Below are 25,106 nucleotides of genomic sequence, written 5' to 3'. Positions count from 1 at the left end.
TATCTGGCTGTTTCTAAACAGCTTGAAAGAGTGTTACAACCATCTCTGCAGACAAGGCCAATTATTACAAATGGTGGCGTGCTAACTCATTAGAAAGTTTCCCTTGAGTGGGCCTGGAGCTTGTTCACACCATGTCTGTAAAGCTGTTTTTCTTTACCCAACCACATATGTATGATGCATCAGACCCGGAATATGTTCTCAGGCAGGGGAAAAAATGAAATGCTGCATGTGCAGTGTCAGAATCTGCTGAGAATTGTAGTAGGTCCCAGGTAGTTCTTGTCCCATCTATTCTTTTAAGAGAAATATCACCCAGGATATTAACAGACATTCACCATAGCAATGCTGCAGAAAATCACCTCTGGGTGCAGATGAAACATGTAGGAATAACCTAATTCTGGCACATTATAAAGAATAATGTTACAGAATATTTAAAATGTACATTCTATATAAAACACTTTAGAAAAGTTAGCAAAGAGTAGAAAATACTTTGATTGCCACCTAGGTTATTTTCAGGGACATGCCGCAGCTGTAATGTGGAAAAATAAGCTCACAGGGAAGGCAGACCTGATGGGGAACTAGTCCCCATGGCCACAGCGTCTCTTGGGTGGGCAAAGCCTGAGAGACTAGTTCCCTTATCAGATCTGTCTTGCTATTGACAGTGGATGGCAGTGGGTGGATTTGAAAGTCACGACTGGACAGAATATCACCTACAGATCTGCCTACTGGCAAAAGCTCAGGTGTGTTCAAACCCAATTGAGCTGTCCCACTGGGAAGATGTCAAAGCCAATGGTAGTCAGTAGAGCAGTGGTTCTCAGGACCCACTAACAGGCCAGATTTTATGTATTACCTTGGGGAGATGCAGACTAGAGTACTGCAATCACCGAGCAGGAAATTCTATCACCTGGGATGTATTTCAGTTATCTTGTAAACCTGGCCTGTTAGTGGGTCCTGAGGACCGGAGTTGAGAACCACTGCTGTAGAGGAATTCCCCATCCCACAGCCGCACCTATTCACACCCCTTATATACGTGCGGCTGCAGGGAATGCTTCCGCCAGCTATGAATGGCTATTGGCTTTGACAGCTTTCAGGTGGGAAAGCTCGATCAGGTTTAGACTTGTGTCAAAACATGCCTGAGCTCATCCCTTAACCGCATCAATCAAAAAGGAAAGATGACCTGATGTGGAACTAATCTTTCAGGTCCCATCAGACTCCACCCACGCCAGTACAAAAATCCTTGGCCATGCATGTGTCTGTGTGTTGGGTGCAGTGACCAGGAAGGGAGCACACTGAGAAAGAGGGGCCCAATATGGACACTTTGACCTCAGTACCAGTCTCTGATATATACATGAATCGGGTGCAAGCACCGTCAATTTCAGCGTGCAGGCCCAACAGAATGCTAAAGGGTTTCCACAGCACCATTTACAAATTTTCTCCATTATACTTTAGCTTCCATTCCTAGGATTATATGCAACTTTTTTTTTTTTTTTACTTTGACTGTGGTGAATAAACAATTCCTTAAAATGCAGCTTGTTATTGAAAAGACAAAAAGGACTGTCTGGGGAATATCAGGAGGTGACAACCCCACAGAGGATGAGGCAGCCTAAATATAAAAGGGGTGTCATCTATTTGCTCACATTAGACGCACATCAGAGGGTGAGGCAGCCTAGATAAAATGGGGTGCCGTGATGTATCAGCTTCCATCAGACACAGATCAGAGGGTGACAACTCCAGAGTATGAAGCAGCCTAAATAAAAAGGGATGTCGTGTTCTATCAGCCCCCATCAGACACATATTTGGGGATGTTAACCCCACCGAGGATGTGGCAGCAAAAATATAAAAGGGGTGTCAAGTTCTATCAGCCCCCATCAGACACATATTAGGGGATGTCAACCCCACCAAGGATGTGGCAGCAAAAATATAAAAGGGGTGTCAAGTTCTATCAGCCCCCATCAGACACATATTAGGGGATGACAACCCCACCGAGGATGAAGCAGCCTAAAAATAAAGGGGTGTCATGATGTACCAGCCCCCATCAGACACATATCAGAGGGTGACAACCCCATAGAAGATGAAGCAGCCTGGATATAAAGGGGCGTTCATGCTCCATCAACCCCCTCCCTCATCTCCTTTCAGACACAAAAAAAGAGGGTAACAACCCTACAGAGGATGAAACAGCCTAGATAAAATGGGGTGTCATATTGTATCAGTCCCCATCAGACACATGTCAGGGGGTGACAACCCCACAGAGCATGAAACAGCCTATATATAAGGGTGCCATGATGTATCAGTCCCCATCAGAGACATATAGGAGGGTGACAACCTCACAGAGAATGAGACAGCCTAGATTTAAATGGGTGCCATGATGTATCAGTCCCCATCAGAGACATATAGGAGGGTGACAACCTCACAGAGAATGAGACAGCCTATATAAAATGGGGTGTCATGATAAATATGCTGCCATCAGAGACATATAGGAGGGTGACAACCCCACAGAGAATGAGGCAGCCTAGATTTAAATGGGTGCCATGATGTATCAGTCCCCATCAGAGACATATAGGAGGGTGACAACCTCACAGAGAATGAGACAGCCTATATAAAATGGGGTGTCATGATAAATATGCTCCCATCAGAGACATATAGGAGGGTGACAACCCCACAGAGAATGAGGCAGCCTAGATTTAAATGGGTGCCATGATGTATCAGTCCCCATCAGAGACATATAGGAGGGTGACAACCTCACAGAGAATGAGACAGCCTATATAAAATGGGGTGTCATGATAAATATGCTCCCATTAGACACATATCAGAGGATGACAACCCCGCAGGAATGAGGCAGCCTGAATATTATGGGGTATTATGTTCTATCAGGCACACGTGTCAGAGGAGACACTTACCCAGGAGTCTTTCACCCGCTGCCCCCTCTGGCTCTGAGCTCGGTCTCGGATCAGGGATCTTCCCAAACCACATGCTGCTTTTTTCTTCCCCATCCCTGTCACACAGAATTTGCGAAAGGAAACACGTGCCCGGAATCAAATTGGAAACACACAAGAAACCACAAGGGGTGTAACAGGAAAAACGTTCCCCGTGTTTTGGCGTGTGAACTGTGAGTTCCCCCTAGCTTCCAGCACGCTGCAGGTTCACCCAAACAGGAGGGGGCGGGGCGTGGTTAGGTCGTGCTGATGTGTGGTGACTTTGCTCTATTCTCCCGTAGGGATTACATTCCTATAGGAAGAATTGTGTCCACTCCAGTCACTTGGAAATCTCCCTAGAAAAGTCCCCTGACCGCCATGCTGTTCCAATGACTCGAATACTTTCTTTCTGAGTGTCTGAGGTGGAACAAGTAGCAGCTCACAATTTGTGACTTTACCTGCTGCAGACTTGTTGGTCAGTGACAACAGACATTAGGGCTCAATCACACCAGTATTTCCCAATGTGTCCCTAATACAACGACCTCACACAGACTATGTTGCATGCTTGGAAAACCCACTTCTGAGGCGTTGTAACGCGTCCTGACGCTTTACAGCACGTGTCGTATATACAGAGTTGTATAAAGTACTCGAAACCCATACTTGAGTAAAAGTACAAGTGCTCGATCAAAAAGTGACTTGAGTAGAAGTACTAAAGTATTCAACATTTTTTGTACTTAAGTATTGCAAGTAGTTTTTTTTAAACATTTTGCTACTCAAGTACTGATAGTAAAAGTACCAGTAGTTTTGAAAATAAAATTGCTACTCAAGTACTGAAAGTAAAAGTACAAGTACTGTGTTATGTAGTTATTAAATAAAGAAGTCAAAAGTTTGAACATCATATTGTTTTTTATTATTTCAAATGCAGCTTTTATTTATACATACAGTAACTTTTATTTTCGTATGCGCTGATAATACACATGTTTTGAACTTCATGAAACCTGCCATCTACTGTTCTGGCAGTGGTAATTTTTATAATAGTAACGAGTAACTATGCAGCACAAAAAAAAAATATCGGAGTAGAAGTATTGAAATAGAAGTGAAGTGAAAGTGGAAGTAGGAGAAAAAAATTCTACTCTAGGAAAGTACAGATACCGCCTTACGGTACTTAACCACTTGCCGACCGCCACACGACTATCTACGTCGGCGGTCAGCCCCTCACAGGCAAACTGACGTAGGTCTACGTCGCTTGCTTGTGAGGGTTTAGGGAGCGAGCGCGCGCCCCCGGAGGCGCACTCCCGCGTGGTCACGGACCCCCCCGCGCGTGTGACCGGCGGACTCGATGTCCGCCGGCCACTCTGCGATCGGCGGGGGAGAGGGAGAAAGTCAGGCGGCTTGTGTAAACAAGCTGCCTGTCATTCTCCTCGGTGTAAAGACACTGATCACACGGATCTACTATGTAGATCCGTTGATCAGTGTCCTTACAGCTCAAGCCACAGCCAATCACAGTAGAAAGCACGCCCCTAGGGACACACACAGCCCCTCCCTCCCAAATAAAGTTAACCCCTTCATTACCAGTGTATTTTTACAGTAACAGTGCATATGTATAGCACTGATTACTGTAGAAATGTCACTGGTAACCCCAAAAGTGTCAAAAATGTCAGTCAAGGGTCCGATCTGTCCGCCCCAATGTCGCAGTACCGCAAAAAAAATCGCAGATCGCCGCCATTACTCGTTAAAAAAAAAACAACAAAAATTACCAAAATCTTTCCCTTTGTTAGTAAACGCGATAACTTTTGCGCAAACCAATCAAAATACGCTTTTTGTGATTTTTTTTACCAAACATATGAAGCATAAAACAAATTGGCCGAAAATGTTAAAAAATTTTGATTTTTACATTTTTTTGGGGGGGAATTTCATATAAAAAAATGTGAAAAATATTGCTATTTTTGCAAAATTGATGCTCTTTTTTTGTTTATAGCGCAAAAAGTAAAAAGCGCACAGGTGATCAAATACCACCAAAAGAAATCTCTGTTTGTGGGAAAAAAAGGACGCCAAATTTGTTTAGGTACAGCGTCGCACGACCGCGCAATTGTCCGTTAAAGTCACGCAGTGCCGAATTGCAAAATACCCCCTGGTCGTTTAGCAGCCAAATCCTCCGGGGCTTAAGTGGTTAAGTACAGTAGTGAAGTAGTTCTACTTAGTTACTATACATCTCTGCGTATATAGCATAAAGTTGAGGACAAAAAAAAAACAATAACAGCCCATTAATGTGCTGTTGTGAAGGAGCCTTTAACCACCTAACCTCCGGAAGTTTTACCCCCCCCACACCCCCCCCCCTTCCTGACCAGGCTTTTTTTTGCGATACGGCACTGCATTACTTTAACTGACAATTGCACGGTCGTGCAACGCTTTACCCAAATAAAATTGATGTCCTTTTCCCTACAAATTGAGCTTTCTTTTGGTGGTATTTGATCACTTTTGCGGTTTTATTTTTTTAAACAAAGACTGACAATTTAATAATAAAAAAAAATATATATATTTCTCTTTTGTTCATTGAGGGACACAGCTCCTGATCCTCTTGACCATTAGGTTATACTGTCTCCTACAGGAGTAGGACACTAGACAGAAAAATGTCTGGCAATGCCCATGGGGGAGCCCAGGAGGTATATTCCCCTTCTCTGCTATAGGTACTCAATTCCTTACTGGGATCTCTGGTCCTGGCAATTGTTTCTTTTTAGGTCGATTTTTTTCTCCTGTTTTTTTCCTGTGAAGTCTACAATCAACTGCCGGACTGGGCGACGGGCTGAATAATCTAGATCCAGTGGTCACCCCAGTCTGGCCAGCGAGCACGCACAGACCTCAGCTCCACGCTAGGCCGCAACACAGCCCCACTGGGGGGGCTGGCCTGCGAGTTAAACGCCTCGCGAGGTCACATATGACCGGGTCTCGGCCTGCGTCGCAGCGTTCCTCCTGGCCGACAGCCCCCCATTTCGAATGATGAGGAGGTTCTGTCTGAAGCGGTTGCCCATCTGGTTCCTGGTATGATGAGTAGCTGTCCCCCCTCTCCCCCTGGAGGGTTTTGGGGTGGACGTGGGCCCCTCCCTGGGACTCTCGGACCCCTGGATTCCCCTCCTTCCCGTTAGGCCCCCCCCTTGAGTCTGATGGTCCTGTGGGTCATTTTTATCCCCCCTCTCTGCCCCCCTTTCCCCCTCCACCTATACTGGGGTTGTATGGTGGTCTGCCTACCCCCTGGTGCTGTACTGGCGATGGGGGAGGGGGTGTACGCCACCAGCGACCGGGTGATCGGCTGTGGGGGGGCTGTATCTGGTTGGAGGCTCCTGCCACACCCCCCCCCTTCTTGCTCTGTGTCTTGCATGGGCCCAGGAATCCCTTCTGGCTCCCTAGGAGCCACGCAGGTCTGCAATTTTGTTGTAGCCTATTGTTTGTGTAGCCCATTTTGCTTTAGTCCGGCATTGAATTGAATGGCGGCCATTACAGTGAAGCCTTCTGTGCGTCCATTTTAGCTGTGGGAGCCCCTCCTTATCCCCTGAGCCTCTTTGCTTCCTGGATGCCACACATGGAGTGCTTTGATCCTGGTGCTTGTCGGTGACTGCCTGGTGGGGTGGTAAGTCTGGTGGTGTCCTCTCCCTCTCTCTGCTGCAGAATCGGGGGGTGCTCTGTAGCTGGCGACCAGGCGGTGTTTTTGGGTACCCTTATTCCTCATGGAGTCCTTGGAGAACATTTCCCCACCTGACTCCCTCAGAGCTTGCAGGGCCCTCCGGGTCCCAACCATCCATTGATGCACTGAAGGCGGTCCTAGAGTCTTTTGTGTCCCAGATAGAGGTGGTTTTTGGGCAGTGGAGTAGTAAAAAGTGTCCTCCGCCTTCCCTTGCCCGCCCTCAGGAGGCCTTCAAATAGTGAGGATGATTCCTCCACTCCTGTAGCCACGCACAAAAAGGCACTGGTGGATGCACTGATTGTGTCTGTGCATGAGACTTTAAAAACGGAGGACGCAGCTGAAGCTGTGGCGGAGGCCCCCGGTTCCCTTTGGCACTCACAAGCCGTCTAGAGCCACAAAGGTTTTTCTGTTTCCTTCCTATTTTGACAGATTTGTCACAAAAGAGTGAGAATGTCTAAAACGTCCCTTTGTGGGACGTTTGAATAGTCCCTCCTTAAGAAGTGGACTATTCCACCGGTGGTGGATCCCCCGGGTTTCAGGGTGAATAAGGCAACAATAATTCTGGTAGAAGAATCGCCGGCTTTTAGGGATCCAGCTGACAGAAAGACAGAGGCTGTGGCCCGCAGTATGTTCACTGTGGCCAGCTCAGCTCTCAGACCGGTCTTCACCATTGCCCTGGTGTCACCAACTCTGACTGAGTGGGCTAAGCTTTTACGCCGTGACCTTGAAGGTGAGCAGCTCCCCCCTGCCTTTGGAGGTAGCCGGCATTCTTCGGTGGGCAGAACGTTTTGTTCCAGCCCTCTTCACCGTACACATTCCAGGGGTGGAAAATTGGCAGGCGTATTATCTCAGTCGGCAGGCGTTGGACCAAGGGGAGCGGTCCCTTCATCCGTAGGTGTTTCATCAGCTGTGTCTCTGGTGGGGCACCCCCAAGGTGGATCTGTTGTCATCCCAGCTCAACAGGAAGGTGCACAGGTTTGTGGCACAGTTACGGGATCCGCCAGCGGATGCCACAGACACGCTGGTTGCCCCCTGGGACCAGTATCGTCTAATTTACGCTTTCCCTCCTCTCAAGCTTCTGGCGAAACTTTTGCGCGGATTGAGGCAGAAAGAATTCTGGTCATTCTAGCGGCCCCGGATTGGCCTCGCCGGTCTTGGTACACCAACCTAGTGTGGCTGGTCGCCGACGCCCCTTGGAGACTACCTCTCAGGGAGAATCTGTGGTCCCAAGGGTCAATCTTCCATCCTGCTTTACAGTCATTGGCTTTGATGGCTTGACTTGTTGAAAGCCAGGTGCTTAAGGATAGAGGTTTGTCTGGGCCACACCACTGAAGGCTAGGAAGTCTACATCTAGGAAGATCTACCATCATACGTGGAAAGCGTACATTTAGCGTACAGAAGCCTCCCTTTGAAAAAATTTGAGAGATTCCCCTGCTTATGTTATCCCAGAGTTGTATTTTCTTATTTGGTGGTCCACAAAGATAAGGTGGTTCTTCGCCCCGTCTGTCGTTCCTTCCAAAGGTGGTCTATGATTTCCATCTGAATGACGACATTGTGTTGCCTTCTCTGTGTCCAAGGCCAAAACATCCTAAGGAAATTGCGTTGCATTCCCTGGATTTGGTTCAGGCTAATCGGGTGTACCTGGCAGCTACGGAGTGTTTTAGGAAGTCAGACTCACTATTTGCGCTTAGGGATGGGCCTCGAAAAGGACTATCCGCTTCTTCTGAGACCATTTCTAGATGGATCAGACAGATGGTGACTCAGGCCTATATAATTAGGGGTCAGGTTCCTCCTTTACCTGCTGTGAAGGTGCACTCTATGCGGGCGCTCAGTGCTTCTTGGGCCTTTCGTCATCCAGCATTAGTAATACAGGTGTGCAAGGCAGCTACTTGACGTCAGTGCACATTTTCACAAAATTTTATAAAGTGGATGTGTTGGCATCTGCAGATGCCTCTTTTGGCTGCAAGGTTTTGTAGGCTGCTGTTTAGGCGGCTTGTTCCCTCTTTGGGTGTGTTTTGTTTTTCAAGTGGGTTCCAGTTGTTTTGGTTGAGTTCCTTTTACCTGGTTGGCTACAGTTTAGTCTTGGGAATTTTTTTTTTGCTGTTCCCACCCCTCATGTTTGACACTGCTTTGGGGTGTCCCAGTGGTCAAGAAGATGAGGAGCTGTGTCCGTCAATGAACTAAAGAGAAAATGGCATTTTTTACTTACTGTACTTTACGGTAAGTAAAAAATCCAATTGTTTTTTCTGCTATAAAACGTATCCAATAAAAAAAAATTAAAATAATAATAAAGTTTCCTCATACAGTGGGTACGGAAAGTATCCAGACCCCCTTAAATTTTTCACTCTTTGTTATATTGCAGCCATTTGCTAAACTCATTTAGGTTCATTCTTCTTCCTCATGAATGTACACATAGCACCCCATACTGACAGAAAAACACAGAATTGTTGACATTGTTGCAGATTTATTAAAAAAGAAAAACTGAAATATCACATGGTCCTAAGTATTCAGACCCTTTGCTGTGACACTCATATATTTAACTCAGGTGCTTTCCATTTCTTCTGATCATCCTTGAGATGGTTCTACACCTTCATTTGAGTCCAGCTGTGTTTGATTATAATGATTGGACTTGATTAGGAAAGCCACACACCTGTCTATATAAGACCTTCCAGATCACAATGCATGTCAGAGCAAATGAGAATCATGAGGTCAAAGGAACTGCCTGAAGAGCTCAGAGACAGAATTGTGGCAAGGCACAGATCTGGCCAAGGTTACAAAAAGATTTCTGCTGCACTTAAGGTTCCTAAGAGCACAGTGGCCTCCATAATCCTCAAATGGAAGACGTTTGGGACGACCAGAACCCTTCCTAGAGCTGGCCGCCCGGCCAAACTGAGCTATCGGGGGAGAAGAGCCTTGGTGAGAGAGGTAAAGAAGAACCCAAAGATCACTGTGGCTGAGCTCCAGAGATGCAGTCAGGAGATGGGAGAAAGATGTAGAAAGTCAACCATCACTGCAGCCCTCCACCAGTCGGGGCTTTATGGCAGAGTGGCCCGACGGAAGCCTCTCCTCAGTGTAAGACACATGAAAGCCCGCATGGAGTTTGCTAAAAAACACCTGAAGGACTCCAAGATGGTGAGAAATAAGATTCTCTGGTCGGATGAGACCAAAATAGAACTTTTTGGCCTTAATTCTAAGCAGTATGTGTGGAGAAAACCAGGCACTGCTCATCACCTGTCCAATACAGTCCCAACAGTGAAGCATGGTGGTGGCAGCATCATGCTGTGGGGGTGTTTTTCAGCTGCAGGGACAGGACGACTGGTTGCAATCGAGAGAAAGATGAATGCGGCCAAGTACAGGGATATCCTGGACAAAAACCTTCTCCAGAGTGCTCAGGACCTCAGACTGGGCCGAAGGTTTACCTTCCAACAAGACAATGACCCTAAGCACACAGCTAAAATAACGAAGGAGTGGCTTCACAACAACTCCGTGACTGTTCTTGAATGGCCCAGACAGAGCCCTGACTTAAACCCAATTGAGCATCTCTGGAGAGGCCTAAAAATGTCTGTCCACCAACGTTTACCATCCAACCTGACAGAACTGGAGAGGATCTGCAAGGAGGAATGGCAGAGGATCCCCAAATCCAGGTGTGAAAGACTTGTTGCATCTTTCCCAAAAAGACTCCTGGCTGTATTAGATCAAAAGGGGGCTTCTACTAAATACTGAGCAAAAGGTCTGAATACTTAGAACCATGTGATATTTCAGTTTTTCTTTTTTAATAAATCTGCAACAATGTCAACAATTCTGTGTTTTTCTGTCAGTATGGGGTGCTATGTGTACATTCATGAGGAAGAAGAATGAACCTAAATGATTTTAGCAAATGGCTGCAATATAACAAAGAGTGAAAAATTTAAGGGGGTCTGAATACTTTCCGTACCCACTGTAAATGTAGGCCTAAATGTATTCTGCTACAAAATTTTTGGTAAAAAAAATTTCCAATGAGTGTATATAAAATTGGCTTGCGTGAAAGTTGTAGCGTCTACAAACTATGGACTACATACTGGAATTTGTATTTATTTATTTTAAATACTTGTAATTGCTTGTGATTGCTGCAATCAGCGACTTATAGGGGGACTGTGATAGTGCGGTGGGCAATCTGACACTAACTGACACTTTTTGGCATTGACTAACTGACACTTTACATCACTAGTGACACTAATTCAGTGAGCAATACTAAAAATATACACTGTCACTGTACTAATGACACTGGCTGGGAAGAGGTTAACACCTAGGGGCAATCAAGGGGTTAATTGTCTGCCTAACAAGTTTTAATATGTTTGTTGTGTGCTGGTCAGATCTATTTTGTAATTTTCCCTTTTAGTAGGGAAAGGAAACAAAGCAATCGCTTCCTCTGTATAGAGCTCTGTGTTGTTTACCTAACACGTAGCTCTAGGCTGTGATTTGACAAAGCTGATCAGCAGGTCTGTTGATGAACTCCCACTGTGTCAAATCACAGGGGAGCAGGCCAACGGGGGTGGGGGGGGGGGTGGGGCATTTGCATGTGTGACTCCACTTTTGTGGGGGGAAAAAAAATAGCAAATAAAAAAAAAATAATAATATAGCGTATACAATTGTGACACAAGTCATATTGTAATTAAATATCATTAAAAATGACCTTTTCTTTTCAATCTGCAGCCACTGTACTTTTCTGAAAATGCTATGCAATATGGCTACCTGGAGGTGTTCTGTACACAGAATGTATACTGACCACACCCCAGAAACATAATTTCCTGCTTGTGTGATTGGCTCACCAATTTTCCCAGAAGTCTGCCTAAGATACAAGTCAGTTTTCTGGCATCCCCTGCAACAAAAATGTCATTTTTAGTGAGCTACTCCCAATAGGAACACGTCTAAAGGGATGCAGGCCCAGCATATTTCCTCATTAATGCTCTGCCAGTGCAGAGCAGTGCAAGTGCAGCTGGTTGATAATTATGAAACCACTTCCATTAGACCCATTCAGCACAGAAGAACAAACCGTGATTTCTTCAGAATGGTAGGAATCTGAAACAAAGGTTGTTATAATCTCTGCAATGTACATAGATCACCCAGAGGGGAATGTTTTTTTAAATTAACCGCTTTACCACTGCTCACTGTGCTGCTACTGCAGCACAGTGGCTCGTTATCGTCTGGCTACGTAGGTCTACGTCACCAGACATTCCCCCCTCTCGGCGCGCGCGAGCGCCGCCGGAGGCTCGCTCCCGCTGTTTTCAGTCACAGCGGGAGTGGGGCCAGGAGAGGAGCGGCGGCGATCGCCGCTGCTCTTCCCCGATCGTCGGGGAATCTAGTTTGGAGATCCGCCCGCTTGTGTAAACAGAGCAGGCGGATCTCCTAAGTGACAGGCAGGGTCAGATTGCAGGGTTCAGCATACCTGAACCCTGGATCTGTCCTTGTGTCACTTAGTCACCTCCCCCCCCCCACACGTTAGTAAGCACCAGGCATACATTAACCCCTCCCTCTCCATTAAAATTAACCCCTTCCCTGCCAGTGTCATTTTTACAGTAACAGTGCATATATATAGCACTGATTACTGCAGTAATGTCACTGGTACCCCCAAAAGTGTCAAAAATGTCAGTCAAGGGTCCGATCTGTTCGCCGCAATGTCGCAGTCCCGCAAAAAAAACGCAGATCGCCGTCATTACACGTTAAAAAAAAAACACCAAAAATGACAGAAATCTTTCTCTTTGTTAGTAAACGCAATAACTTTTGCGCAAACCAATCAAAATACGCTTATTGTGATTTTTTTTTACCAAACATATGTAGCAGAAAACAAATTGGCCTAAAATTTAAAAAAAAATAGTTTTTTACATTTTTTTGGGGGGAATTTCATATAAAAAAATGTTAAAAATATTATTTTTTCAAAATAAACGCTCTTTTTTTGTTTATAGCGCAAAAAGTAAAAATCGCACAGGTGATCAAATACCACCAAAAGAAAGCTGTGTTTGTGGGAAAAAAAGGACGTAAATTTCGTTTGGGTACTGCGTCCCACGACCGCGCAATTGTCAGTTAAAGTCGCACAGTGCCGAATCGCAAAAAGTGGCCCAAGACAGCAAAATGCTCTAGTGGTAAAGTGGTTAAAGCGGAGTTCCACCCTGGAATTTTTTTTTTTTTTTTTTAAAAATACCCCCGGGACAGTCAGGGCTAGTGCATTCCACAATGGCTAGCCTCTGATCTGTCCCGGGTTGCACTTACCTGTTAGGACAAATACTTACCTTGAAAAAGTCTTGTCCAGCGCTGCCATCTCAGATGTGGGCAGCTTGAAGCCAGCGCGATCCTCTTCGGCGTCCAATTCTGCCTTCTTCGGTCCCACGATGCCCTGCGCCGGCCCCGTCGTCACTTCCGGGCGCGCGCATCATCCCTCCACAGCTTCTGGGCATGCCCAGAAGCTGTTTAGAAGGGGATGACGCGCGCGCCCCGGAACTGACGTCGGGGCCGATGCAGGCGCAATGATTCCTGGGAGCGATGACGTTCAGCTCCCAGGAATCATTGCAGAGCCAGGAAGTGACGACGGGCCGCGGCCGAGGAAGGAGGAAGAAGGAAGTAAGGTAAGTATATTTTCTTCGCTACGAGGTAAGTAAAAAAAAAAAAAAAAATGCGATTATCCATTTGTTTTTCAGGTGACCCGGAGCGAGAAGATGGAGGTAAGTATAAAATTAGGGTGGAACTTCACTTTAAAGTTACGCTTTAATTTTAAACCCAATTTCTCATATAGAGTAGAGGCCCCTGTAGTTCCCTAAATTAACCTCTAGGTGTCACCATAGTTAGGATCAGGAACCCTTTCAGTTTCAGTTCACACAAGTTTGAATGGGCTCAAATCGTACCGCATCACACGAAAGTTGTGCATGCACCGATTTTGGAATTGCATTGCAACTGGGTTGAATGGCGCTTTTGTACCATAGGAACTGGTGCTGGCAAATGCATTGCATTTGCGATCTGTGTTTGTGGTGTCGTTAGGATTGCATTGACTCCTGTTGCAGATCGCAAGGGCAGTGCGATTTAAATGTTGTGTGGAAAACATGCACGGATCACTGGGTTTCCCACACCGCATTAGTGTGAACCTAGGCTTAGTGAGTGTAGGCAGTGTAGTTGCTTAGGTAGCTGCTACAGGTTCTGAGAGTATTGAGTGGACTGTTACCATGTATAACAAGGCAGCCCTGCCCCTGCCAATGTGGGACATCTTTTTACCTCCCAATTGTGATGCCGAGGGGGGGGGGGGGGTTATATCACCTTTTCATTTTATGTTAAAAGGGTAAACATATAAGCCACACCATTCTTAAAGTGTTACTAAACCCACAACAGTAAGATCAGTCTGTATATGCAGTGAAGCATGCATGTTATACTTACTGTGGAACCTAAGAAGTTGATCCTCTGCATTGTGTAAAAAGGCTTTGATCCTGTCTTCTCTGATCCTCTCCTTCTTCCACTGTCCCCAAACCATCTCCTGATAGAGCAGAACCTTGGGGGCAAGCTGCACAGGCTCAGTTTGGTGTTTATTGCAAGAGAGTTTTTTCTTTTCTTAGGAGTGTGCATGTGATCAGCATAGGGCCAATCAGCACTGTCCAGACAGAGGGTCAGGGGTCCTGCAGCCTCATAGGACAATCAGGGGAGAATGAAAACTCCTCCTACAAGCTTTAACCAGACACTGATAGAAGTCACAAGACTCCTCTAACTGCTGAATGGAAGGTATTAAGCAGTTTATCTTTACTAAAACTATTGCATTTCCATGTTCTGTGTACTGTGGGGGACCAGATATACAATAGTGAATGCAGAGTCCTGGATTTAGCAACATTTTAATAAACCTTTCAAGAAATTAGCACACTTTGAAATTTTAAAATAAACGTCCGTAGGATTTATAACATAAAAAGAGAAGCACACTTCTGCATTTTGTGTCATTTGGAAAAACTGAAAGAAAAAAAAAAAATCAAAAAAATAACTAACGTGCATTTAGAAACCCAAAATAAATTTTCTTCCATGAGTAAAACTGGATAAAGAACCTATGCAAAACTGATGAGTGGATGGCAAGCATAAGCAAGGTAATTGTTAAAGAAAGAACATCATCTGAAATCGTCCTATGGAATTATAGAGAAGCCAGCACCCACTCCCAAAAGGTACTCAAATCATGAGTGGGCACACAGTTGCAAGGTAAACTAAAGTTCCATTTTGAAAATGGGTTTGGTACATTATTCTGTATGGTAACACACTTTATGCTGAGTGGGCCCACCCATAAGATGTTTACCCTGGATCCACCAATGTCTTTTAATGGCCCCGACCTTCTTCTTCATAAAATTGTCTTACTTTCTCTTAAGTTGAAGTGATGGGAATCTGCAAAGAATAATAACCAGTAATTGCTTTTCTCAGGAATCTTGTAAGAAATATCCTATACCCACCACAATAAAATGTATTTTGCAAGTGGGAGGGCTGGTGGGAAGAACATTTAACATTTTCTGTAAGATCCAAAAGTTTGGATGGCTGCACTCAAAAAAAATCTAACTTTATTGACTTTAAAAGCAAGCAAATACAGCACTATGACATTGTGAGAAAAGCAAAGTAGATCAATGCGTTTCGAGCTATCCCAGTGCTTTGTCCTGATAAGGTGCTCAGCAGCTGCTTGTAGATATCACCCTTGATATTAAACCAGAATAATAAAATTAAACAGCAGCGCTATATCCTAATTTACATATTCATACTTGTTAAAGCGGAGTTCCACCCTGGATTTTTTTTTTTTTTTTTTAATACCCCCGGGACAGTCAGAGCTAGTGCATTCCACAATGGCTAGCCTCTGATCTGTCCCGGGTTGCACTTACCTGTTAGGACAAATACTTACCTTGCAAACGTCTTGTCCAGCGCTGCCATCTCAGATGTGGGCAGCTTGAAGCCAGCGCGTCCTCTTCGGCGTCTTCTTCCGCCTTCTTTGGTCCCACGATGCTCTGCGCCGGCCCCGACGTCACTTCCGGGTCGCGCGCGTCATCCCTCCACAGCTTCTGGGCATGCCCAGAAGCTGTTTAGAAGGGGATGACGCGCGCGACCCGGAACTGACGTTGGGGCCGGTGCAGGCGCAATGATTCCTGGGAGCTATGACGTCCAGCTCCCAGGAATCATTGCAGAGCCAGGAAGTGACGACGGGCCGCGGCCGAGGAAGGAGGAAGAAGGAAGTAAGGTAAGTATATTTTCTTCGCTACGAGGTAAGTAAAAAAAAAAAAAATATGCGATTATCCATTTCTTTTTCAGGTGACCCGGAGCGAGAAGATGGAGGTAAGTATAAAAATAGGGTGGAACTCCACTTTAAACTGGTATTAAAGTGGTTGTATTCCCCCCTTTAATATTTGTACCTATAGGTAAGCCTATAATAAGGCTTACCTATAGGTACTGTAAATATTTCCTAAACATGCACCGTTTAGGAGATATTTACTGTATACTGCGCCGATGATGTCATTGGCGCATGCGCTTTGCCAGCGCCCGTGACGTTTCTTCAGAGCCATGTGCCGTGACCGGCGGCTCCCGCACACATGCGCGGGAGTGACATCACGCGGCTCTGGCCAGTAGCACAGCTGGAGTCCGCGAGCCCCAGAAGGAAAGCAGGTGAAGATGGATGCGGCCTCCAGCAGGGACGATGAGGGCTTTGTTTGGAGGTAAGTGTCACATAATGTGCTAGTATACGATGCATACTAGCACATTATGCATTTAGTTTCCAGGTAAGAAAAAAAAATTTACTCGGCATAACATTCTTTTTCACAAATATAGAAACAAAAAGGGCTAATTTTACTGTTTGCTTATTTTGTAATTTAAAAAAGTGTATTTTTCCCCCCAAAAAATTTACCCTGCGCAAACAGGGTATGACATAAAGTGTTGCCACAATCTCCATTTTATTCTCTAGGGTCTCTGCTAAAAATATATATATATATATATATATATATATATATATACTGTATATATATATATATATATATATATATATATATATATATATACACACACACACACACATATATATATATATATATATATATATATATATATATATATATAATGTTTGGGGGTTCTAAGTAAATTTTCTAGGCAAAAAATACTGATTTTAACTTGTAAACAACAAGTGTCAGAAATAGGCTTGGTCCTTAGTGGTTAAACATTGTGTACATAAGGCCCGACAGTTACATTTTTAGGAAAACTTTTCAGGGTGTCTCTTTCTTCTTCTCAATTCAAGCAGTACTGGTACACAATGAAGTAAAAATCTGCAGTGACAACAAAGTTTGAAAAACACACATAAAACACACACAAAAGCAATAAAGTTAGGCAGATAAAGAATAGAGAAGTGGGGCTAGTGTAAAAAAAAGTATAATGGACAGCACTTATCTGTGTTTCTACCTATTGCAACATACACCAACATCCTATCTGTAATTTCAAGTATGACCATTAGATGGTAGCATTCCATTACTTACCAATATGCACAGTTCCCTTTTCTCCTTCAATCCACCCAGTTTGTCACAAAGATTTCCGGACTTGTGGAAAATTCTACCCATCATTCCAATAAATGCATTTTGTTCTTTGTTTACAAATCTGATGCAGCCATCAGTTAAAATAGTGCATTGCTCAGCTGGGTCACAAAGTTATCTACTCATTTAACGACTTCTGGACCAGAAGGTTTTACCCCCTTAACCACTTTCAGACCGGAGGATTTGGCTGCTCAAAGACCAGGCCCTATTTTGCGATTCGGCACTGCGTGACTTTAACGGACAATTGCGTGGCTGTGCGGCGCTGTACCCAAATGAAATTGACGTCCTTTTTTCCCACAAACAGAGCTTTCTTTTGGTGGTATTTGATCACCTGTGCGATTTTTACTTTTTGCGCTATAAACAAAAAAAGAGTGATCATTTTGAAAAAATAACAATATTTTTCACATTTTTTTATATGAAATTCTCAACAAAAAAAAAAGTAAAAATCAAAATTTTTTAACATTTTAGGCCAATTTGTTTTCTATGCGAGTTATTTTTGGAAAATAAATCGCAATAAGCATATTTTGATTGGTTTGCGCAAAGTTATCGCGTTTACTAACTACGGGAAAGATTTATGTCATTTTTATTGTTTTTATTTTAAGTAGTAATGGCGGCGATCTGCAATTTTTTTTGCGGGACTGTGACATTGCGGCAGACAGATTGGACCCCTGACTGACATTTTTGACACTTTTGGGGGTACTAGTGACATTACTACAGTAATCAGTGCTATACATATGCACTGTTACTGTAAAAATGACAGTGGCAGGGAAGGGCGTGTTTCTAACTGTGCAGGGATGTGGCTGTTCATGTAACAGCAGAGATCTACGATCCTACATAGCAGGACCGTATGATCTCTGCTGTTACACAGGGAAGAATGACAGGCGGCTTTGTTTACATTAGCCCCCTGCCTTTCTCCCTCTGTAACTGACGATCGCGAGTGACCGGCGGACATCGGGTCCCCCGGTCACTCGCGCGGAGGTGTCCGTGAACGAGCGGGGGCGGGAGCGCGCCTCCGGCAGCGCGCGCTCGCCCCCTTTTGGCTCACAGGCGAGTGACGTACCGGCAAGTGGTTAAATAAATTCAAATGAACATACAATTTACTTACAAGCATAGGTCATTCACCAATTTTAACCCCTATATAACCAAGCAGATAAAACACTCACCAGAAAAAAATGGACCCACTAGACATGCGTAGGTCATATGAAATGCGTTATTGACTTACGCATGTCTGGTGGGTCAATTTTCTCACCGAAGATAAACTGGGTGCCCGCTTGATAGTGACAGTGGTTATGCTTGTTTATGCTGCACCTTAAAGTTATCTAGCTAGTGAGTAGTTTTGAGTTTTTTAATACATGTTTTCTCTGATTTACTACGCTATGTGGACATTTTCTCTTTGATGGCGGAGATATGATAGCGAGAGAGAGGAGCTATGGATGGAATCTTACAGAGCTGGTTCATGTCCTCCTTGGATTTAGCGAGATTACATTGAGGGAACAGGTTTGCAGAGCCTGTTTTGCCTTTCTTTAATAAAGTTAGGCAAATAAATCCGGTGAGTATGATGTGCTCAGGGGGTGGGACAGCACGGTTAGAAGGTTTTTTTGTTTTTGCATTTTTTAGTGGATGAAGCCACTATATTGGTTGAGCCAGATGGACTTGTGTCTTTTTTCAACCTGACTAACTATGTAACTATGTAACACTGTGTGACTTCACACAAAAGCTGTCAGTCATATAACATTATGGACATTATTTGTTTGAGTTACATGGACACTTAGTTCATGTTTGTTTTATCTTTATTATATACTTTGTAACTTTGCACTTTTGACTTGCTGTCATACAGTGGTTATATGAGGAAGCTTGGCAATGGGCTGTTTGAAGTGTTAGCTACCTTACATACAGTATACACATTATTGAGGGGATTTAATAAGCACAGCAGCAGAGCATTATTTGGCATATTTGCACTTTGTTTTTCATTTTTTTAATTCTTGACATCTTTCTATTATTCACGTTTTGTTTCATTTGATTGTGGTAGGGAAGTTCATTTTTTTAACCTAGTGTTGCAGGATGCCTGGTGGCAATAGCCACCTCCATCTCAGGATGCTCAGTGGCAACAGCCACCTGAGCCCTAGTGTTGAGGGATGGCAGGTGGCAATAGTTGCCTGCATCCTAGCAACAAAGGAAATAGACAACAGGACATGCCTGCATCCTAGCAACAAAGGACGCTAAGTGGCAGGAACATGAGGCTTATGAATAGAAGTGGCTTCCTGCGCATGCCCAAGGAGTGGTGTCAGGCAGAGTTTCAGAAAGGCGCTAGCATTTGTATAGCTGAAGCCTCTATACATCAACAGGTGCACAGGCGTGCCCAGTTTTCTGTGCATAAACGTGCTCGAATGCTCATGCGCGTGCGCACCCACTACTAATGTTGGCACCACCAATGACACTTTTTAAACTGCAGCAGTGCTATCAGCCAGTGCTGTCTGCTCTGCAGCTATTACCTGTGTTCCTGCATCCCTTCCTGTATTGAAACCTGTTATTGACCTGGCCTACCTTGACCTTGCTTGAATGCTTCCTGCCATGACCTTAGCCTGTCCCTGGATTTGCTCTGTCTCCTGTTTATCTGCCTGATTCTACGTTTCTGACCTCTTGCTTGTACCCTGACCATTCTTTACCTACTGTCTATGCCTGTATCTGACCATCTGTTGCTGACCTGGCTTCTCTGATCTTGCATCCAGTTATTCCCCATCTCTGCCCTGCTGGTTCTTCACCTGCTGAGTGTTACCAATCCTGCTGCACCAGCCACCTGCTAGATGCCCATCAAGCATCTGTCGCCTGCTGTATGCCCAGTCCTTGGTCTGCTGCCATCCGCTGTTCCAGTGATCTGACCTGTCCCTGGTGACGCGCCTGTTACCTGCTACCGTGGCTGATAGGACATCTTACAGGCATTCGTACCTCGCTGCACTCTCGTAGCCACTGCCACAACATCAGTGGTCTCAAAGCCAGGGCTGACCGAAAGGCCTCCCTCTACATGTCAGGCTCTGCCACAAGGTACGTGGCACAAATTCTGGTTTCTACAAGATAGAGTGTGATGGCAGGTTTCCCCCCAATCAGATTTAGCTCAGATTCCACAGGGGTTCTTGTGACCTTGGAGTACTTTACATCTTCTTACACTTGCCAGGGCATGAGATTGGTTTCAGACCGCTCTGATATAAGAGCAAGAGGCATGCACACATTTCCCAACCATCTTACATGTTATATCATTCTTGTAAATGCATTTTTATCTTTTTAATAAATTGTGATGATTGATTTCAGTAATACACTATATGTGTTTTTTTGTGCTGTGTTTCCCTTCCCTCTTCTTTTCACATAGAGTTGGAACTCCCCTCCTGAAAAAATCATGGTCTGCGTTTTATGACTTATTCATAAACTGCAAGATGCTTTATAAAGCTCACTGTGTCCTACAGAATTCTTCTGCTTAACACTGTTGAGAGCTCAGTGGTTAGAGGAGAGCAGGTCACGACAGATTTTTATTTTTACTTTCTCCAATTATTTATTAGCACTTTGCTGGCTTTAGAGTACCAAAGCTAGTGGAGCACCAAATCCATCTATAGGTTACCATTTCTTCCTCCTCTACATCTCAGTTTGACACATTTTTTGACAGGTTTTTTGACAAATTTGACTTTGTAAAATATATGATCCCTTCCTTGCTCCGTGCCTAAGCTGGTAAAATAAAAAGTCGCTTTATAAAAAATTTGCTTTGTGACTGTCTTATCATTCACGAAAATGTAACGAATAATACCCATAATGTTTGTATTATGTGTGTAATAGATTCTTTGTTGCCTTTCGCCTGGCAAATATAACACTTTCTAACATTTGGTCCCAAGAGAAATATAGCCATAAGAAAATAAGAGTTCAGGAGCCTTCAATATTGGAGAAAATAGCCCAACACTATAGCCTAACTACATTTGACCAGTAGGGGAAATACTACGAGGTAGACTTCAGAACTATGTACAGTTTATAGAGATTCCTGTGTGAGCTGCTGAGCGATCCTCCAGCTGCAGTGTGAAGTGAAACATTTAGTAGTGTATTAGGGCTCTTTCACATGATCAGATCCGCCTGTCAGTTTTTTAGGCGGACCTGATCAGATCCTCTATGCATCCCTATGGGGTAGAGGATGTCAGCGGAGACATCTCCGCTGACACCCGCTGCCATCCGCATCCAATCCGAACTCTATTTTCCATCGGATCAGATCGGATGACAGCGGACAGGCGGTCCGCTCTCATCCGATTCCCCCATAGAGATGCATGGGGCTCTGACACCTCCCTCTCCGCACACAGTGTGGAGACGGAGCTGTCATCCACCTGCTCAGTGGGGATCAGCGGATCGATCCCCGCTGAGTAGAGAACGGTCCGCACCGGACAGCGGACCGTGTGAAAGGAGCCTTATTACTGCTAAATGTAACAGCTTCCAGCTTGTCAGCTGTTCGTTCAGCCAATCAGCTGCAGCTGCTGATTGTTCAACTCTGACAGTAATGGGTGCCGCTGTCAGAATACAATATCCTGGCTGGGGGGATTGCTCTATCTTGTTTGTGTGGGTGGAGGTATCTGTTAAGCTGGCCATACGCTACTAGATTTTCAAACGAATGTTTGTAAGAATATTCATATGAAAATTCTTTGTACACTTTAAGTGTTACTAAATCCACAACAGTAAAATCAGTGTGTATATGCAGTAAAGCATGCTTGTTATACTCACTGTGGAACCTAAGGCAGTTTGATCCTGTTTTCTCCGATCCTCCCCATCTTCCACTGCCCTCAGTCCATCTCCTGATAAGACAGAGCCTTTTAAATCACTCTGCACATGCTCAGTTGGGTGAGTATTGCTAGAGAGTTTTTGTTTTTCTTGGGAGGGTGCATGTGACCAGCACAGGGCCAATCAGCACTGTCCAGACAGAGGGACAGGGGTCCTGCAGCCTCATAGGGCAGTCAAAGTAGAATTTACTCAGTGCTCAGTGCTCAGCCGGATAGAAATCACAAGACTGCTATATACTGCTGATAAGAAAAATTATTTATATTTACTAAAATAATTGCATGTTCATGTACTGTGTACTGTTGGAGACCAGATATAGTGAATGCAGGGTCCTGGGTTTAGTAACACTTTAATGACTGGATGAATGCTGTTCGAAGGTACTTTGCTTTCAACATTCAACTTTGGAATTAATGTAATTTCCCAAAGGAAAGCCACAAATACTGTTGGTAATTTGTTTGAGAAAAAATTTCCATCTGGTTCTTTCACATTTTCTCATTTAAATTTTCGTTGAAAAGGAACATCAGTTTGACCCCACTAACAATTAGAAAAATCAAACAAATGTTCCTAAAGATCAACTCCAGGCAATTAAAAAAAAATATCCCTTGCAGTGAGGCTGCACCAGCACTACAGGGGTTAGTTGATTGTTTTGCCTAGGGGAGAGGAGAAATAGTTTTACTTACCTGATCCTCCACTCACCTGGCAGATGGGCACCCCCCCCCCCCCCCACGCTGGGATGACGGACTATCTCTCTGTGTCAATGCATCCAGTTCAGGGCTATGGGTTCTATGACCCCAGAACACTAGAGTGTGGGGGAGAATAAGCTGTGGGGACCAGTCTGGTTGCAGGGAGGCGCAGAAGATTAGCATTCTATGGCCGGCTTAAAGTGACACTAGACAATATCCTTAATCTCCAAAAATTATCCATACACATCCACTATTTTATGGCCCTGTAACCTGTTTTTCATGAAATTGTTTCTTCCTTCTTGTAACATCGTCTGTAATCTCCTAATCCTCTTCTTTTTCTCCCTCCCTTTCATTTGTTTGGAATGAGTGCAGATTAGATGAGGTCAAGTGTACTGCTCTATCCACACTATGCATTCCATAGTCCATGATCCATAACCATAGTCCATCTCAGGAGCAAGCAAGAGAGGGTGGCTATGTTCCTACATACAGTGGGACCATGGAGAATGAACATACCCACCCTCTAACAGGAAGTTAGATCACAGCAGCAAAACCAAAAAAAAAAAAAAAGGAATTCGGAGATTCAGGCTGTGTTCACATATATGCAAATTGGATGCGTTTTGAACCCCATCCAATTCGCATGACATGTGAACCGGCAGCCTTCTCTATAGAGCTGGTTCACATATCTTCAGGCCATTTTTATAAAGAGTATTGTGCATTTTGTAAGGAGTAATTTCAAGTAAAAAGTCGCACCTGAATTGCACCTAAACTGGTGAACAAAACCGCACCGGGCTCCTTTTAAAAATCGCACTGAAACCATGGCCGGACATGTGTGAGCCGGGCCTCAGAGGAGGCTTAGAGAAACAGAACTTTTTTAACCTAAAAAGAAGCTACAGTCTTTCGTTAAAAATAATGAAAGCAAATGATTTGTAGCGACAAATGTTGTAGCTGCTGGCTTTTAAAAAAACAGACACTTTCCAGTCCACAAGTCTAGGGCTGTCATCTCCTAGGCTGGTTCTTTGCCAATCTCTGGGTCCCTGGTACTGCCATCTTGCTTGGCTGGCTGAGATTTTCTGCTGCTCATGCATGAGACATGGTGCACATACGGACTGGTCCCACAGCCCCCTGGACTTATGATGTGTCCCAGTGGCGTAGCGTGGGGGGTGCAGGGGGGCCACTGGCATCGGGCGCAACATTTAGGGGGGGCGCATCCCACGCCCGCCATCCGCGGGATCATAGCGTCCCTTTACAGACATCTCAAGTCTCCTACATTTCGCCCTGTACTCACGGACACCCGCGAGCGCAGGGCGATATCCCGGCAGGGCTAAGGACAGCAGTGTCAGAGGTGAGCTCAGCTATATTGACTCAGTAGGGAGCCGCTAATTGCCACATAGTACCATATCTTCATGCTACACCATCTCACAGGCGGAGTGATATCAAGTGCACTCTGCCTGTGGGAGGAGGAGACATACAGAGGAAGCAGGCTCTGCTCTCTACTGCAGCCGTGTGCTTACTCTGTATGACTCCTCCTCTCACAGGCGAAGTGCACTTGATATCACTCCGCCTGTGATCTTCTGGAATCTCCCCCTGCTGTCCAGGCTGGCCGCCGATACGCAGTCTCTCCCCTCCACTCCGGATCGCCTCCTCGAGTCGCCAGTGTCTGGACACAGAACAAGGTAAGTGATGTGCTGCCATCCCCCGGGGGCCCAGGGAAGTGGTGGGGGGTGTATGTGTCAGTGTATGGTGGGGGGGTCAGTCAGTGTAGGCGTCAGTGTATGGGGGGTCAGTATATGGGGGGGTCAGTGTGGGGGGGGCGGCTCAGTATAGGTGTCAGTGTAGTGGTCTGTGTAATGGTCTAGTAGGTTTGTGTAGGGGGCGCAAATTACTTACCTTGCCCCGGGCGCTGATAACCCACGCTACGCCACTGATGTGTCCCAGGAGGTTACAGACAGGAAGGATGAACTTCTGCTCTTCTCAGAAGTGGGAGCGGGTACCTGTCAGAAATAGGTACCTTCTCCAAGAAAAAAAAGAAACCCCCAGAAGTAGTAGTAGAGTGTGTGGGGGGGAGGAGGGATGTGGAACTTCCTATTTTAGGTGAAGTTCAAGTTTGAGAATACATTCTTCAAAAGACTTTTCCAGCGTCACTTTGAGAGCCTATTCACATGGGCAGAAAAATAATGCTGTGTTTAGCTGCATTTAGATGCATAACTTCTTCATGAAAGATCCTGAGTAGAATACACACATAAAGTACTTGTGTTTTTATATGTTTGTGTGCATACGGGAGTAAAATCTGCACATCTTCAGTACTGTGCAAAAGTTTTAGGCAGATGTGAAAAAAACTGTATATTAAAAATGCTTTCAGAAATAGAAATGTTAATTGTTTATTTTTTTATCAATTAAAAAAAAGGAAAGTAAATGAACAGAAGAGAAATCTAAATCAAATCAATATTTGGTGTGACCGCCCTTTGCCTTCAAAACAGCGTTGATTCTTCAA

The 25,106-nt window shown here is 44.8% G+C and overlaps 1 protein-coding gene across 1 annotated transcript in view; it reads right to left on the bottom strand.

Annotated features, from left to right (window-relative positions):
* Positions 1-3,090, bottom strand: part of LSG1 (large 60S subunit nuclear export GTPase 1) — a 36,358-nt gene extending 33,268 nt beyond the window's left edge. The window contains exon 1 of the mRNA XM_082248894.1: positions 2,895-3,090. Within this exon, the coding sequence (XP_082105020.1) occupies positions 2,895-2,987 (93 nt within the window). The 5' untranslated portion in view covers positions 2,988-3,090. The remainder of the gene's footprint in view (positions 1-2,894) is intronic.
* Positions 3,091-25,106: the final 22,016 nt, after the last annotated feature.

This window comes from Pelophylax lessonae (assembly GCF_965119305.1).
Source record: "Pelophylax lessonae genome assembly, chromosome: 3".
Lineage (NCBI taxonomy): Eukaryota > Metazoa > Chordata > Amphibia > Anura > Ranidae > Pelophylax > Pelophylax lessonae.
The sequence above is the reverse complement of the archived record's forward strand: the minus strand, read 5'-3'. Positions and strand labels throughout refer to the sequence as shown.